The sequence below is a fragment of the Eurytemora carolleeae genome, unplaced genomic scaffold, assembly GCF_000591075.1.
Source record: "Eurytemora carolleeae unplaced genomic scaffold, Eaff_2.0 scaffold163, whole genome shotgun sequence".
NCBI lineage: Eukaryota > Metazoa > Arthropoda > Copepoda > Calanoida > Temoridae > Eurytemora > Eurytemora carolleeae.
In genome coordinates this window covers 281,810-300,472 of record NW_019396644.1, presented here as the reverse complement: position 1 = coordinate 300,472, position 18,663 = coordinate 281,810, and the positions used below count along the sequence as shown (strand labels likewise).

Sequence of the window (18,663 nt, the reverse complement as noted above, 5' to 3'; positions counted from 1 at the left end):
TTACTTCTGTTAGATCAAATAATATAAGTTTGAAATATCTAAGGTTTACGACATAGGGATTAAAAAATCAGAATTTGTGGCAAGGACTCAATTCCTTTCTCGTGTATAACGTATAACACAATTCGAAAGATTAAAGAATTTTATTGCAATTCTGAGCGTATTTTTCTACAATGCTAAGAATATTTCAATACTGTTTGGCGAATAGGTAATAATTCTTATAATAGCACAGTTTGACATATGTTATGTTAAGATTATCCATTAAATTAACTAGCTAAAGCTATTATTATTTTGTTAAAATTTAAGATTCATAATTAAAGTTTATTTCGCTATTAGTTTTTTTATTTCCCTGTTGCGAGGGAGCGAGGAAGGATTTAATGGATCCATGTTTAGGGTTGGCAATTGGTCTAATCCAGATGAGCTGGCTCGGTCACGTACACTGGGCAATATTGTTTCCGGTCAATCTATCCTGGTCCGATGTATCAACCTTCAAGCCCTGCTCAAATATAAAATACTCTTCATACATTGTTATACAAACATAATGACGACCTGTACTGCAAATTTTGAATAAATTCGCGAAATAGTGAATTCAGTCATTTGCATTTATTAAATTTCGCAAAAGTTAATGAATGTTAACTTAGAAATCACAAAAGTTTCGAAAAAAGACGATTTTTTTTCGATGTCAGCCAATAAATCCATTTTTACGGCCTAAAAGATAAACACAAACAAATAATCGGTTTTCAGAGGTTTTATTTGATAGTTTCACTCATATAATTGATAGTTTCACTCATATAATTGATAGTTTCACTCATATATTTGATAGTTTCACTCATATATTTGATAGTTTCACTCAGATATTTGATAGTTTCACTCATATATTTGATAGTTTCACTCATATATTTGATAGTTTCACTCATATATTTGATAGTTTCACTCATTATTTGTTTCGTTTTAGAACAATCTCAACGTAACACAGCCACAGTCGTAGGGTTGTTAATCGTTTTTTAAAACGATCGTTAATCGATCGTTTCTTTAACGATCGTTTTCAAAAACGATCGTTTCGTTTTGAACTTTCAGAAAACGAATAACGGAAACGATCGTTTTTATAAAAACGAAGGGTCGTCGTTAACGATCGTTAACGGTGAGCTTGATAAAAACGATCATTTTGCAAAACGATCGTTTTGAAAACTACCTTTTTGAAAAACGAACTGTAAAACGATTGTTTTTAAAAACGATCGTTTCTTTTTTGTTTTTTTTTTTGTCGTCGTTTTCATAACGAAACGAACGTTTAAAAAAAAATGAAAACGTTACCATCCCTAGCTAAAGGACATGATACTTCTGTAGGTGGATTGTATTAAGACGTGTTAAAAATAAAATTCAAAAAATTTAGAAATTTAAAGATACCTTTTCATGATTCAAAGAAGAATACACTTTGTCAAATTATCAGAGATAATTAGGAATAGAAAATATTTTGACAAAAAAAAATGATATTTAAGAGTATTTGGTTCCTGAATTTTAATATTTCTCATACATCCTTTATAGCTCGCCCTAAAAATACAAGCATTTATCTATATTTCAATACTGTTTGGCGAATAGGTAATAATTCTTATAATAGCACAGTTTGACATATGTTATGTTAAGATTATCCATTAAATTAACTAGCTAAAGCTATTATTATTTTGTTAAAATTTAAGATTCATAATTAAAGTTTATTTCGCTATTAGTTTTTTTATTTCCCTGTTGTTTTTTTAATTTAAAATTTTTTTTCAGGGGCAACGCCAGGCCCTTCATCTGGTTTTTTTTATAAAATGCCTATACAAGGTCTCCTTAGCTACTAAAACTATTGTATTGGTAAGAAAAATCAGTAGTTAACAAAATTATAAAAGACAATGCAGTGATTTTTGTTCGTCCAATTCGTTAAAAAAGATTTTCTATAGAATAAAGCTTTTCATGCGCACATACATATATATATTTTTGTATGTATATATGTATATTGTATATATGTTAGCTATAGGTGGCCAAAACGGCTGGACCAAATTGGCTGATTTTTTTTAGGAAACTCATGGGTACCCTGGGCCCTGTGGATCATAGGGTAAAGGTAAAAATAATTCGAATTATTTTTTTTAATAATTTTTTTTCAAAATTCTAATTTTTTAAAATTCCACGTGCAACGCCGGGCACTTCAACTACTATGTAAAAATAATATTCATATTATTTTTAAAGCTTTTTCAAACTGACCTAAAATGTCCTCTTGTTAGATCCTCTACCCCCTTCACCTCTACAGAGGATCCAAATAATACAGAGGATCCTGAAAAATTAAACATAAAGGGAGCGAAAATGTAGAAGTACGACCAACTTTTTACGAATGTGCATTTGTACTGATTAATTAAAATATTTTATAATTTACACAAACTAAAAATTCATCTAAAATAATACTACACTAATTATATTAAATTTCCTTGAGAACATTGGATGTATTGGATTTCCTGAAGAACAAAGTTGCTGCAATTTTATGAATGCGCAAAAATTTATTATTAATGCTGGAACTTTTCTTTTCTAAGTTAGAATTGCCGCAATAAACGAAGAATCCTAATTTTAGGAAAGTAAGTACAAAATGTCCCAAAAAACATTAGACACACAAAGAGGATTTCTTTGAATTTCTAATAAGTGTTTTCAAGAATCAAATGAGATTTCAAAATGGTATCTCTTTGTTCTATGCATATTAAATATCTAATTTGTGTGAGAANTTTTAGAAAAAGAAAATTTTAATTTATTTTAAACTTATAATAATTAATCTGGACACAAGTCTTTGTGCGCTGATTTCATTATTTATTGCTTCTGGAACACCGTATACATTGTGTAAGTACATCCTTCAATCTAATGTGCACAGAACTGATATTCAGGGTTACGCACTAAGATGAGACTTTAGAGACGAAATTAATTTAGTCTTTATTCTTATATTTATGATTCCCTGAAAATCAAAATCAAAGAGTTTGTTATTTACAATCTATATTTCAGAACAGAAACCCAAGTTCAGCCTTCAGCCTCAGAGGTTTATGGTCGTCATTTAAGTAATTATTTTTTTAGGGTAACCCTGAAGTAACCCTGAAGCAGGAGTTCATCTAGAGTTCATCAAAGTTTTTTGGAAGATACCATCGTTTGTTTAACGAACGATTTGATTGAACCAACAATTTTACTGAAAGAACGTCCTTACTGTAGGAATGGTTCAATTAAATTATCGTTCCGTTAGAAAACGAACGAAATAGTGTAAAATGAACGATACTTCTAAGAAAAAACGAATTCTTATTTTTACTGAACGACTGAAAAAAAACGAAATGGATTTTTAATGAACGATGTACGCACCAATTGTAATCTGAGATCTTTAGCATTTTCTAAAATAATGTTCTCTTAAGTTTGCTTTTAATACTTTGTGCACAATTATTACTCTGTCAAAAGATATAAACCAAAACAATTTATTTAAAAAATTACATTCTTTGTTTTGAGCTTATTATTAACTGTCAGAGTAAAAATGTTGCACAATTTAATAAAATTAAAATGTTAAATATCTAAGATGCTTTCAGACCTGTGGACTATCCTTCTAAAAGTAATAAATGAATTGAAACACTAGTCCCATCTAGTGAGCTTAGCTCGTTTTTAAAAACTTTTCAGGGTTTTAAACTTATTAGAATTTCCCCAAAAATCTTAAATTTTTTTTACAAATTTCAAAATTATTTATTCTAAAAATATGCTTTTCTTACACAGTACACTAAGCCAAATTTGGACCTTGAGAGAAAATATTTGAAAAAAATCGAACAAAACGTTTCCCCAGATATTTTCGATAAGGATAAAATATTGCAAACTTTTTCAAAATACAGTTTTGAAATAGTGGAAGTTTTTGTGTATTTTTGTGGACCCTTCTAAAAGTCCAAAAATCTAAAGAAAAAATCAAATCAAACTATTCGTTATACCTGTATTGAGCTGATAGTATGTCCCTGGTACAGTGGACTCATATTCTTCTTCTTTCTCAATCATTAGTTTAAGGGACTGTTCCTCTCTACAATTCATGAATAGATTAAAGGGACTGTTTCTCTCTACAATTCATGAATAGATTAAAGGGACTGTTTCTCTCTACAATTCATGAATAGATTAAAGGGATTGTTTCTCTCTACAATTCATGAATACATTAAAGGGACTGTTTCTCTCTACAATTCATGAATAGATTAAAGGGATTGTTTCTCTCTAAAATTCATGAATAGATTAAAGGGATTGTTTCTCTCTACAATTCATGAATAGATTAACGGGATTGTTTCTCTATCTGAAACTTAACCACATAGCAATATTGGTAATAAGGACAGTAATAAGCCAGCCAAAAATATCCCTGAAGATTAGAATGAAAGATAGTTTTTGTCATGATAACCTTTAAGTTATAACCTATGACGCTGTACAAAAGGCTGTTTTAACCGGTTTCACATAGCGCCAAATAAGTATCTCTCAAGGCCCTATGGGACATTAGTTCCACTTCCAAACCAAACTATAACCAACATTTTATTAAGCAGCATGACTAGGACAACACTTGTCATAATCAGATGTGGAAAAATAGAAGAAATATATCAGTATTAACTATTAAAAAAAACTTTTCAAGCTAGAAAATCGACGATAGCTTCCACATTATTAATCAGCTAAAGTGTACCCTCGAAAATACGCAAATTTTTATTTTAATCTTTAAAGGTTTATGCAATCAAAGTTTATGTTATGTTTATTCTTATGTTATACATGGATTCAAAGGCTGGGGGAAATGAAAACTTTAAGGCAGAAGGCAATATCGCTGCACTTTATTTATTCTAGAAAAACAGAATAAAAAGTAAAAAAAATACAGATATTAATTACTAAAAAAATAACTATATTTACTACGTTAATTCGAAATAAAACAGTTGAAAGAACGTGTCAGTTTTTCCCTGTTATATAAAGAAAGACGATTTCTATAAATGGTAACCGAAGGATTAAAATATGATTTTGGTGAATTAAAGTATAGTACGATGTGTACAGGGGTGGTAGAAATAACCTGATAAGATGAAGATGATGCCAGTTTCCATCCGAAATATTGAATTCAGGAACTAGGAGTTCAGATCTTGAAAACCAACCCAGGTTCCAAACCACCTAGAGGTTCACGGGACTGTAAGCGTAATTTTAAGGGTGTTAGGCATTTTCCCAAGGGACAATTTTCCAAGTAGCAACTTACCAAAGGATAGGTTAGGCCTTCTGAGACGCCACAGGCTGCAATGGGAGGCCGAGCGCTGCGGCTAGAATGGGCTAGGTGGTTGAGCGCTGCGGCTAGGATGGGCTAGGTGGTTGAGCGCTGCGGCTAGGATGGGCAAGGTGGCTGAGCGCTGCTACTAGGATAAACATGGGAAGTTTCCGCTTGGGAAATTGTACAGTTGGGAAATTGTACAGTTGGGAAATTGCCACTTGGGAAAATACCCTTGGGAAGTGGCCGCTTTGGGAAAATGCGTATCATCATTTTAAGTGAACCTCCGTGCAAAGATGGCAATACCCGATTCACAACGGTACCCTTAAAAGTTTTGTCTGATCAAGTATGAATAATAATCAATGTTTATTGTTTAGAAAACTGGTTATTTTCAAATGGTTCTCTAAATATGTAAATTGCGCATTTCTACTGCAGGATTAAATTTAGGAATTATCAGAATTAAACAGTTTTAAACCTAGGAAAATGACAATATCTTCGGCTACATTACTGATTAGATAAAGATTACAAGGGTACCGTTGGAAACCGGGCATTCCCATCTTTCATGGAAGGTTACTTGAAATTACGCTTACAGTCCCTTTAAGATTGATATGAAAAGTTTATAAACTATTTTATATTATCTGAAAAGATGCATTGTGTCCAGCTCAAGAAAACTTTATCTCGTTTTTAAGATAAATAATTGTCATTATAGATGTTAATAATATTTTGCTTTTATTTGATAAATTGAATTATTAAAAAAAACATTTACTTTTGCAAATCTGAAAAAATTTAAGACGCATTTTATGAAAATTAGGATCATAAATGAATGCCGCAATAAAGCTATTGAAGACGAATTAAGAAATTCTAAATGAAAATTCAATTATCATTTTTAGTAGGACACGCTGCAGTACTATTCTGACCTTTAGAAGTCCATCTTCTATTCCCAGTCCAAGATAATCCTGATTCCCCTGTTCCTGTACTTTACCATGTTCTTCTTTCATCCTCTTCTCTTTTCCCTCCTTCCTCCGTCCTCCCACCAAGTTAAGATCTCCGGTCTCTGCTCCAAACCAAACCAAGAGTGCGTTATCAGAGTCAGTTCTTATTTCCAGCTCCAACTCTGTATTCAAGCTTAAAAGGAGTTTATTAAGATACATATATTAAAAAATAATTAAATGCTATTAGGTCGAACTTTGGTAGTTACTCCTTACAGAACTCTGTTCCGGGACAATGATCGAGATCTCTAAAACACAAGTTACTTAATTTTCACGGATTACGCCTAATTCGAATCAAATTATAAGTTTTAGTTGTGGATATGGATGTCATGCGTTGCAGATTAGTGTTATTCAAGGTAAAGTTCCGAACTCTTCCCTTTTTTAAGGTTTTATACAGTCAAAAATATATATATGAGAGTGGAATGAAAAATTCATTTTAAAGCAGATTAGAATCGGAAAAGCAATGTTTACTCCATGTTCTTGTCCCTGCCATCTTACGACAAAATTATGAATTATTATTATTTACCTGACTGAATTGTGGTCTGGAAGCTGGAATTGAATATAACTATTAAATGGATCTCCACCAAACTATTCAACAGAAACAAAAATGAAGATCTTGGAAACGCAAACAACATGAATATCACCAAAATTTTATTTGGGGAAAATCAGGGCAAAAATCCCCAATTTAAAATTTTGGTTTTCCTGAACAACTATGGTAAAATGATGGTTTTCCTGAACAACTATGGTAAAATGATGGTTTTCCTGAACAACTATGGTAAAATGATGGTTTTCCTGAACAACTATGGTAAAATTATGGTTTTTCTGAACAACTATGGTAAAATGATGGTTTTCCTGAACAACTATGGTAAAATTATGGTTTTCCTGAACAACTATGGTAACATTATGGTTTTTCTGAACAACTATGGTAACATTATGGTATTCCTGAACAACTATGGTAACATTATGGTTTTCCTGAACAACTATGGTAACATTATGGTTTTCCTGAACAAAAACAAAAAATCCAAGTATTTTTGTAATCTGGTTTGGTCCTGATAATATAATAAGAATATATTTGTTTAATTATATTATATTTTTGTTCCTGTGGTGTACTGATATCAGCTGTTTTCTCACAGTTGTCTCCAGTATGTCCCAGGGGACAGTCACACATGACAAGCTCTTCAGATACCTGCAATAATAGGACCATTGATAATCCTCTCAATTCACTACTCTTGTGCCATGTTATGTGTTTCTTTAATGTCTTAGGATAATTAATAAAATCCTGCTCTGATAGGTTTTCGTGAAATTATTGAATACTTTCATTTCGCAAGGTGGTAAAATTGTAAAATACATTTTTCAAATATAATACAGATTTCTTCAACCCAGTTTGCCTGAAAAAAACGTCTCTCATTTAGTAAACAAATTTACAGGGGCCAAGATGGTCTCGGAAATCTTTGGAAAATTCGTTCAACATTCTAGTAAATAATATTTAAATAATAGTCTATGTACCCTGCAGTGTCCTTGTTTACAACGTGATGTACTACACATTGAATGAACTTCGCAATGTCTTCCTAAACAAATATATTGCAGTCGTCGTCGTATATATCAATACGATAATTAGACAAGTAGTCTTCACTGTATTGATATAAATGCTGATCAATGAATATTTTTAGAAAAAAACGTATTTTCATAACATATTTGCCTAATTTTAGCAGAACATAATCAATTTAGTGAAACTGATATTGAGAAATGGGCTGTGCAGTTTATATTAACCTGTGTACTGTTCGTTACAATATATTTTGACCTGTGTACGGTTCTCTACAGTTTATATTAACCTGTTTACGGTTCTGTACAATTGTTATTAACCTGTGTACGGTTCTGTACAATTTATATTAACCTTTGTACGGTTCTGTACAATTTATGTTGACCTGTGTACGGTTCTGTACAATTTATATTAACTTTTGTACGGTTCTGTACAATTTATTTTGACCTGTGTACGGTTCTGTACAATTGATATTTACCTGTGTACGGTTCTATACAATTGATATTTACCTGTGTACGGTTCTATACAATTGATATTAACCTGTGTACGGTTCTATATAATTGATATTTACCTGTGTACGGTTCTATACAATATTAACCTGTGTACGGTTCTGTACAATTGATATTAACCTGTGTACGGTTCTATACAATTGATATTAACCTGTGTACGGTTCTATATAATTGATATTTACCTGTGTACGGTTCTATACAATTGATATTAACCTGTGTACGGTTCTGTACAATTGATATTAACCTGTGTACGGTTCTGTACAATTGATATTTACCTGTGTACGGTTCTATACAATTGATATTAACCTGTGTACGGTTCTGTACAATTGATATTAACCTGTGTACGGTTCTATACAATTGATATTTACTTGTGTACGGTTCTATACAATTGATATTAACCTGTGTACGGTTCTATACAGTTGATAATAACCTGTGTACGGTTCTCTACAATTGATATTAACCTGTGTACGGTTCTATACAATTGATATTTACCTGTGTACGGTTCTGTACAATTACATGAGTATCCAACCCCTGACTTCTCCAGGAAGCATAAACCTTTCTCTCCACACACCTCCCCCCCGCACACAGTTCCATCACAATCCTGGATATTCGCTCCAACCCGTCCTAGTCCAGCCTTCAGCTCATACAACCTCTCATTCACATTCAAGTTCCTAAATTCAACCAGTTATATTTATGTACAGGGTTAACCTTAAAGAACAAGACTTTAATGAGAAGAAAAAACTCTTTAATTTGTTGATACAAAGGGGTGACATACAGAATGATATAGAAAAAATATTGAATAAATCGTCTCAAAAGTCTGATCTTTGTGAGTAACCCTGTAAAAAGTAGATCTCAGTTTGTTGATACATCAAAGGTCTAAGACATCAGGTTTCAAAGATATAAGGATTAGAATATTATATTTTGAGGGGATAATCACTAACTTTAGTAAACACTTTGATGACTATAATTGGACCCCTTATTTCAACCTTTAATTCTAATTTTATATCAATATAACAACATTAAGCTCAAACATATTCTGAACATAGACAATTATTTATAACAAGAAAAGTGAATTTTTCAGCTCCCATAGTGCATTCTGAAATCATTCTAGAATTACCAGTTTCAATATCATATTATCAATAATTTTATAGAATACAGATATCATTAAATTAAAGCTAATCAAATAACGTATGTGCACAATGTAACAGCAAAGTCAAGTCAAAAAAAAAATTTGTTAAAACCTTCACAAATTTGGTTGCGGTGGGCCTCTTTGCCCTGGACCTGGTGAACAAATCTTTAGTTTTTCATCTTGGTAGGAAAAAATGCTTAAATTGTATTTGAGTGGAGTGAGAATACTCCTTGCTTTGATGAATAATACATTAAAGACTTAATTAAAGCACTACTTTATGCCTTCAGTGCTTGGGATTTGAAACTAATTAATTTTCGGATTTGCAATTCATAAATCTTTTTAAAATTTCTAAAAAAACTGCTTAATCATGTCTGTAAAAAAACTGTGTGATTTCAAGGAACCTTTATTTGAAGACCCAAAACTCTAAAATATGACAATTTGAAGCTAGATTTTTGGTTTCTGCATTCAATTGAGTATTTTGACGGTTAACTAAGTGATTACGCACAGAAAATACTCAGTTTTGATCAACAATAAACCCTGAATGCAAGAAAACGGACTAAACAAATCCCGTAAAATCGTCTGTGAAGTCTCATCCTTTTTGCTTAACCCTGTATATCTGAGAAAATATGAGGAAGCTATTGACGTTTATCTAACCCGTGAGAAGAGATTAATTCTGTCAATTTCCTTCTTTGTTTTAGCAACATAAATCCGCAAATTGCACGCTTGTGCATGCAAGGAAACCGGAATTGGAAAGTGTTTGATGCCATTTGAAAATTTAAAAAAAATTGTATAATATTATTTTTGCTGGAAAACTATTTAAAGAATATCGATTAGAATCAGGCATGTAATTCTTTAATGGAAAACCACTTGACATCAGTTCAAAAGTCTTTTAAAGTTTGAATAATATTTCAGATATTAAACAAAGACGACACCTGATGCATCCTGCAAAGCGCACCAATGCTCCGTTAGATTCTGAGACGGTAGACATGTCTGGTAATCCACCTAAAACATGATTTGGTTTTTTAACAGAATTTCATTCCAAAAAGTTTGATCAAATTGAAAAAAGATATAGCAAGTTGGAGGATTTGATGCACTTAGATTAATGATTACCTATGTATATAATATTGTCAACATCTAGAGTATGCAACCCTGCCCCATTCACCCCTCTCACTTCATCCTTACATTTATTTATTTATTCATTTATTCATTTATTCATTTATTTATTCAACTATTCATTAATTCATCTATTCATTCATTTATTATCTTATTCAATTTTTCATATATTCATATATATATTTGCTCTTATTAAATCATTCAGACATTTTTTCGAAATTTTCAACAATGTCTCTTCATATTTTTAAAATAGAAGAAGATGTAAAAAATTTTATATTTCACTTAAACCTGGTTTTGAATTTGAAGATATCCCTCCTCACCCCTTCTTCCAACCCTGATATTTGTCCAGTCCCCGAGGTTTAGCCTTTCCTTACTTTTCAGGGTTACCACCTAGACATCAGGTGGTAACATAGTGATAAAGATATTAAATAGACTTTTTAAAAGGGACTGTAGACTTATTTTACTGAACCTCCATTTATGGAGTGGCATGTATGATTCACAACGGTAAAGCTTTGCATCATCATTCATCTTCTACTGGGAAATTAATTGGTTTCTCTGTAAGGTGACTAGCGCATCATTGCATAAAAATGGAAGTAATTGTCAGAATTAAACACTTTTAAAGCTTACAGATATACAACTAAATCATTCATATTTTTGATCAAATAACGAAATAAAATAAATAAATAAATTACAACGACAAATATGTTCAAATATAGAGGTTAAGAATTGAAGTAAAAAAGATTTTCCTTCACTCCAGATTTATAGAAAGTAAAAATGAAATGTAGAAGGATTCAAGGAACATATTTCTAATTTAGAAATAAAAAATAAGAAAAGCATTTTCCAAATTACTTTGAACAATAAGGAAACCAATTAATTAAGGAATTCTTACAAAAATTGTTAGAGATAAAAACGCTTAAAGGGACTGTAGACGTAATTTTAAGTAAACTTAGCTCTAATTGAAGACTGGCATGTCAGCTTCACAAAGGTACCCAATACTATTATACATAATCTGAGTAACAATGAGGAAGATATTGTCGTTTTTTCAATCTTTTTCAATCAAAGGGTACCGTTGTGATTCGGACAATCCATTCTATTACTGGAATACACTTTAATCAAGTCGTCAGTCTTTTTCAGGGTTAAAAGCCATGAACAAATATACAATAGAAATATCTAGATTTTTAAAAAAAAGGGAAATAGAGTCGTAGCTCGTAACATTTGCATGGAAAAAGAAAACGGTAACAGACAAAGGAATTGAGTCTTTGTCACAAACTCTGATTTTCAAATCCCTATATCTCTGCAACCCAATGTCGTAGACATTAGATATTTCAAACTATAAACCCTGTTAGATTAAATGTTCAAAGTTTGAAATATCAAAGGTCTACATTATCTGGTTTAAAGGATCTAGGGATACGAAAACTTATGTTTGTGGCAAAGACTCAATTCCTTTAAAAATTGTCAAAAATGAAAAACAATTTTTTAAAAGTTAACCTTATCCTCTGCCCCTAAGCTAAAGCTGAATACTAGGGTTTGGTTTATCAGAAGAACTGAGAGGAAATCTCCAAACTGGTTTGAGGATTGACCCAGGTATACCAGCAACCCATCAGCCCGGTCAACCTTCAGCTCAAACCTCAGTTCAGTTCGGAACCTACATACAGTGATAACCAGAAAACAATGGAATAGAAAGACGACATTATACCAATTTTAAGTGTATTTAATGTTGTTACTAAGCAAATAGTTTTACTAGACACCTATTTAATCACTAATTTAGTGAAATAACTGCTGTTTCTCATGCTCATTGGACTTTTTAAAGTTATAACTTGATTCTAAAAGTCGTCTTCCTTTTATAAAGTTTTTTGTTTATCACCGTAACAAAAATAAGCATAAATAAAAAAGATATCAAACAGATTTTACAATGAGAACCAGAAAACTTTGGTAAAGAAAGAGGACTTTTAGCCCAAATTTATGATTCTTAATAACATATTGAATACGAGACACAGCATTGTAATTTGTAACAACTTTAATTATACCAGATATTGCTTTAATGTTATCTTTTCTTTACCACAGTTATCTGGTTCCCGCTGTAAGTTTAATATTCAATTTGAAATATGAATCTAACTTGTATGATTTGTTTAATTGACTTTACATCAAATAGAATCATTGATAAGCACAAATAGGGGAAAAGGGTAGTATCTCTAAAAGTATATTTTCTCTTGCAGAAGGATGGACGAGGAATGGACGATCAAGGAGAAAGAATGAAAAACAAGAAAAAAAGACTTTTTAAGATGTTTCCATCTGATATCATATTGAAATTTAAAAATATTGTAAAACTTAATTCAGATAAATTATTAAAGTTAAGAAAAATTTTTCTCTTGCAAAATAACCCTGCCTTCAGACTTCCCCCAACACTGAAACTTTAAGTTCTAAATATAGTTTTTCACCTTTATAAAAATTTCCATAACGAAACATTTGATATCGAATCATTTGTTAAAAAATATTAAAGGATTTATTTCTTGCTTCTCAAAGGAATGAAGTCTTTGCAACAAACTCTGATTTTCTCATCCCTATATCTTTGCAACCCAATGTCGTAGACCTGAGATATTTCAAAATATGAATTCTGTTAGATTAAATAGTCTAAGCTTAGAATATCAAAGGTTTACAGCATTAGGTTGCAAAGATATGCGGATTAAAAAATTTGAGTTTGTGGCAAAGATTCAATTCCTTTCCTTTCTTACCTTATCAAAAGCAAAATAATTTTTTGTTAAATGTTTTTTTCTGACACAGATAACTTGGCAAAGCATATATATAATAAGTTTTAAATCATCTAGAAAACTTCTTCAAGCTTTAAATTCTACCATATATCACATGGTCATACTGTGTATAGAAACAATCTCAATATCTATGAATTTTCTGACACATCTGCAATGTCAAAACAAGAAGTGTTAAACTTGAAAAAAAGTATTTATTTCTAACCTTACACTGGTGAGTAGGTTTAGTGCCATGTATGAGCTTGATCCTAAAAATAGTATTAAATGACAATTAAAAAGTTGAGATGTAACTTTACAGTGATAACCAGAGAACTCTGGCATAGGAAGACGACATTAACGCAATCTACAAATATGATGTTGCTATAAAGCATACAATTTTATTATTAGATTAAAAAATAAAATTAACTTAATTTAAATTTTTTTTATCTGAGTACATCGCAAAATTGCGTTGTCTTATGTTCGTTGGACTATTCAAATTCATGGTTTGAGACTCTGTTTTCTGGTTTTCACTGTAAGTTATCTATATATAAATTTGGCTTGTCTGTCTGTTTGGGTGTTTGGGTGTCTGTTTGTTTGTTTGTATCCAATAAACGTCAAAACGGCTGAATTGATCGGGTCCAAATTTTTTGTGGGATATCACGTGACCACAGGGAAGGTTTATGAATGATAAAAATTAAAATGTGTTTTAAAGGTTTTTAATTTTGTAAAAAAATTTAAATTCCTTGAAAATCCGCCAATCTTTTTTTAATTATCTGCAAAAAATTTTTCTTCTTTGTTTTAAAATGTAAACAAAAAGAACATGTTCACAATTTAAATAGAAGATGGGCGCTAAAAGCCTAGTTTGTTAAAAGCCTATGCGGGGAGGAGGGGGGGGGGTATTTAGATATTTGGTTTGTTTATAAAATACAATTATAACTAGGAACATGGAAATAAGGGTTGTTTACATTTTATTGTGCTTTTAAATATATTAAAAAAGCTGATGAACTATTTTTGTTATTGTAAAATCTACCAAATATTTAAAGCAATTAGCTCAGTATTCCTGAGAAGCTTAGGCGACTTGTTTGATTGTTTACAATGAAATTAGTTTTAAGGCTTATACGTCACAGTTTATTGTTAAATTCTATCCTTCTCTCGTCTTGGTTCTATATATTTTTTGTTTATACAACCTGTAAACTTTGCATCTGAGATCTCAATATTCTCCTCACAGTGTTCTCCTGTTCTTCCCAGGGGGCAGACACATTGGTAACCAGCTCCTATATAGTTCATTTTAAGCTTTACAGGCTCGATTTACAACGGTATATACCATTTTAACCTTTCTCTGAACAAAAGTTGTGACATTTGTAATATTAAAGATTGACCCCACCTACCTGTGTGTACTGGTGTACAGGTTGACCCCTCCAACCTGTGTGTACTGGTGTACAGGTTAAGCCCTCCTACCTGTGTGTACTGGTGTAGAGGTTGACCCCTCCTACCTGTGTGTACTGGTGCACAGGTTGACCCCTCCTACCTTTGTGTACTGGTGTACAGGTTGACCCCTCCTACTTGTGTGCACTGGTGTACAGGTTGACCCCTCCTACCTGAATGTACTGGTGTACAGGTTGACCCCTCCTGGCATTGATGTCTCTGACCACTGCAGATGTTATGGTTATGATCACAAGAAGGTCCTGAACATAATGTTACAGATTTGACAGATAGGATTAGAGATGTTTTAATTTGTGTCATTGGTACTCGAACGTTTGCGTACATAATAAACCTATATAGTCTGGTTGGTAATTCAACATGAATAAATTGGTTTAATTAATGACAACTTTAAAGTTAGTAATTAGCAATAAATCTAAGTGATTTCCCCCCCCCCCTTAGTCCTTAGTACTGATGATCATCATGTTTAGGTCCGTTTTAAACACATTCAAGGTTATATGATTTTAAAAACGATTGATTAAATCTGAAATGTTCAGAACATCTCCGATTTTTTTTATCACCTTTAGCTGTAAATCACTAAATATGTAAAAACAGATCTTATAGAAGCTCTTTGTAAGTTGCCTTTTATACCTGTTGTTCCATCTGGACATTGGCACGAGTATGAGGCTCCATAATCCAAGCAAAATCCATTGGAACATGGTCGTCTGTCACAGATCCGTTCCTAGAAATGTAAACCCTGTTAAATGTTGGAACTTTCAGCAGTATATTCCATAATTTACATATTTTATACCTGACACTGCTGCACGTTCCTTCCTCGGACAGGAACAGGAACTATTAAATCATCCTCGTCGTTCCGTACAACTATACATCAGCATTACAAACCTATAGCTTAATTTAAACATTTAAACAATCGATGTTTATTTGTAGAATCTAGACAAAGGAACTGAGTTTTTGTCACAAACTCAAATTGAAATATCAAAGGTCTACGACATTGGGTAGCAAAGATAAAGAGATTAAAACAGTACTTAACTTTTTTAGCTTACATGAACCAAGATTGAAACTGGAATAATCTAAAAAATAGAAAGTTTGATTAATATTAGTTTTGTTTGTTTGCTCCTGCCTAGATCGAATATGCATCCTGTAAAGCCAGTGTGTACAGGGAAATCATGAGGTAAACCTGTAAAGTTAAAACTCTCATGACCTCCAATATAGAACTCTCCGTTCACGTTCAAGGTAGAGAGTTTTCCTGGAGCTAGGCCGGTCAGATTCCTGTAGTGATCAACCTAATCACATGCATACATTCGATATTCAGCTCAAACAACATGATGGATTTGTAGAGAATTTAAATATTCAGGAAAGGAACTGAGTTTTATGTCACACATTTTCTAATCCTTATATATTTGCAACCTAATGGTGAAAACCTTTGATTTTTCAATATTTGATCTAACATAATTTATAGTTTGGAATATCAAACTTCTGCAAAAAAGATATAAGGATTAAAAAAGTTTGCGGCAAAAAGAAAAGTAAAAATTGTCTACCCCTTAAACCGAATAGGGGTTAACAATTTACAAAGCATGAAAGTTTCAATTGCGACTATACAACCATGATTTCAAGTGACCCTCAATTTACAGAGCTAAATGTTCGATTCACATTGATATCTGTAAAAGCATCGAGATATCCATGATTTTTCTTTGAACATTGGTTTTTTTAATTGTGTTCATAGTATTTCTGTAGTTACTTGCGGAATACCTTGCTATAGAAACCATTGAGGAAATTGCACGATTTAACGACAGGTAAAGCTAGACAACGATATATTCCACATTAATAATAAGCTATGGTTTAAAGGTTGGGAAGGAAAGGGTACCGTTGTGAATTGGAAATGGTTTAAGAAGAGGTTCATCTGAAATAAGTTGACATTCAATTTGAGAAAAAATCAACGAAAAGTTTCACTTAAGAACATAATTATGTTTACCAGAAATAAAAGATAATTATAAATATTTATTTAGTAAAGAGGAGAAAAAACGTTTATCAATATCCAATTCTTGTCAAAGGAAATAAAAACAATGGAGGATAATCAAAAAAAAAAACAATTATTATTGCATAATATAATCCTGAATCAATTGTTGGGAAAATGAAAGTCCTGGACAAGAAAATATTGATTTTGAGATTTTATAGTTTTAAATTAAATCTGATCTGTGATGTCAAATCAAAATTAAATAATATCTCATTAATTGATAATTTTCATGTCATGAAGTAACTATTCGAAATGAGATATTATTTACAAAATTGAAAATCTTGAGATTAAATTGATTCCCTGCTTTAAAAAAATAAAAGTGAGAATGGGAATTATCCAATAATGTCTTGTTTTTATGTACTGTACATACAAATGTACATTTCGATGTAGGAATGTTCCTTAAGCCAGCCGAGCCTGCCCCATCTGCCTGCATGTACAGTGTGTACATGAATCCTAAAGAGAAAAATACATGTAAGTGTTTTAAATATGTATTAGCCAGCTTGGATCCACTTGATAACATAAATTTGTACCAAACTAGACAATAAACCTTGGATCTACTTGATAATACAAATTTGTAACAAAATAGACAATAAACCTTGGATCTACTTGATAACATAAATTTGTACCAAACTAGACAATAAACCTTGGATCTTCTTGATAACATAAATTTGTAACAAAATAGACAATACACCTTGGATCTACTTGATAATATAAATTTGTAACAAACTGGACAATAAACCTTGGATCTACTTGATAACATAAATTTGTACCAAACTAGACAATAAACCTTGGATCTTTTTGATAACATAACTTTGTACCAAACTAGACAATAAACCTTGGATCTACGGGCTCCTTGGTAAATATTCTTCTAGGTCCAGCTCCTAAATCCCAGGTTAATAACACATGCCCCTGAAATATTTAATAATTTATTCAAGAATAATTGATTATTTAATCTGACACTTTAATGACCGCCTACTACTCTTTAAATATAATGATTTGAAGGTCTTTAACAAGGCTCTCTGCCTTCGTTTTAGTATAAATGATGGTACTTTTAGTTTACATAATGGTATTTTTAATTTATTTAATGGTATATTAGATGATTTGACACAGGAAGTAATAAGCTTATTAAGAACCAGAAATGCAAATACCTAGAATTTATAAATTCCACATAGTGTCACTGAAGTCTCATCCTTTGTAGGTAAACATGTATTTAAGGAAATTTTTTGGTGTATTTGATATTCTTTTGTCTTACGAAGTAATCAGATAAGTTTCTTAAATGTATATTTACCTTGATAAAGCTGACAGCTAGGTAGTCTGACCCCTGCCTGCGTGTCCCAAGCTGACCCATGAAGAGGAGAAGAGCAACCTGGTTGACCAGCCCGCTGGTAAAATGGAACTTGAACTCTACACCAGGTTCTACTCCAGTAGGAGCCTGATCAATAATTAGGTTTTTGAATCAACGAGTCATTCAGATGTTTTAACTGGGTAATAAGAGAACCTTCAGTTTCGAACCCTTTAAATAAAAAACCTATGCGAAAAAAAGTAATAAAAAATTTAAAATGTCATTCTTTTATGATAAAGAGCTCTAAGATCTAGCGTTGAAGTCTAACTCAGCGATCTAGCGTTGAAGTGTAATCCAGCGAACTAGCGTTGAAGTCTAATCTAGCGATCTAGCGTTGAAGTGTAATCTTGCTAAGTTAGATCTAGCGTTAAAGTCTAATTCAGCAAAGTTAGATCTAGGGTTAAAGTCTAATCCAGCTAAGTTAGCTAGCGTTGAAATCACCTGATAAGTTAGGAAGGATGAATGACCCAGAACCCAGCTAGTAAAGGAAGGTTGATTTACCTAAACAATCAAAATACTTTTTGAAATTTCAGTAGATATTTTCTTTTCACTGAAAACTTTGGTTTATTTAAGATACCAGGTCAACCTTTGCGCAACTAAA

At 31.8% G+C, this 18,663-nt stretch overlaps 1 protein-coding gene across 2 annotated transcripts in view; it reads right to left on the bottom strand.

Annotated features, from left to right (window-relative positions):
- Positions 1–125: 125 nt before the first annotated feature.
- Positions 126–18,663, bottom strand: part of LOC111706783 (protein eyes shut) — a 50,493-nt gene continuing 31,955 nt past the window's right edge. For both annotated transcript variants that reach the window (XM_023479721.1, XM_023479722.1), the window contains 24 exons: positions 18,504–18,563; positions 18,009–18,152; positions 17,556–17,629; positions 17,119–17,173; positions 15,827–15,989; positions 15,497–15,567; positions 15,337–15,427; positions 14,865–14,951; positions 14,454–14,540; positions 13,493–13,535; positions 12,011–12,167; positions 10,811–10,912; positions 10,520–10,586; positions 10,342–10,411; positions 8,773–8,951; positions 7,738–7,799; positions 7,331–7,417; positions 6,758–6,819; positions 6,160–6,367; positions 5,060–5,154; positions 3,966–4,051; positions 2,236–2,305; positions 1,506–1,545; positions 126–493 (listed from right to left, as the gene is read on the bottom strand). In XM_023479721.1, the coding sequence (XP_023335489.1) occupies positions 428–493; positions 1,506–1,545; positions 2,236–2,305; positions 3,966–4,051; positions 5,060–5,154; positions 6,160–6,367; positions 6,758–6,819; positions 7,331–7,417; positions 7,738–7,799; positions 8,773–8,951; positions 10,342–10,411; positions 10,520–10,586; positions 10,811–10,912; positions 12,011–12,167; positions 13,493–13,535; positions 14,454–14,540; positions 14,865–14,951; positions 15,337–15,427; positions 15,497–15,567; positions 15,827–15,989; positions 17,119–17,173; positions 17,556–17,629; positions 18,009–18,152; positions 18,504–18,563 (2,226 nt within the window). In that variant the 3' untranslated portion in view covers positions 126–427. The remainder of the gene's footprint in view (positions 494–1,505; positions 1,546–2,235; positions 2,306–3,965; positions 4,052–5,059; positions 5,155–6,159; positions 6,368–6,757; positions 6,820–7,330; positions 7,418–7,737; positions 7,800–8,772; positions 8,952–10,341; positions 10,412–10,519; positions 10,587–10,810; positions 10,913–12,010; positions 12,168–13,492; positions 13,536–14,453; positions 14,541–14,864; positions 14,952–15,336; positions 15,428–15,496; positions 15,568–15,826; positions 15,990–17,118; positions 17,174–17,555; positions 17,630–18,008; positions 18,153–18,503; positions 18,564–18,663) is intronic.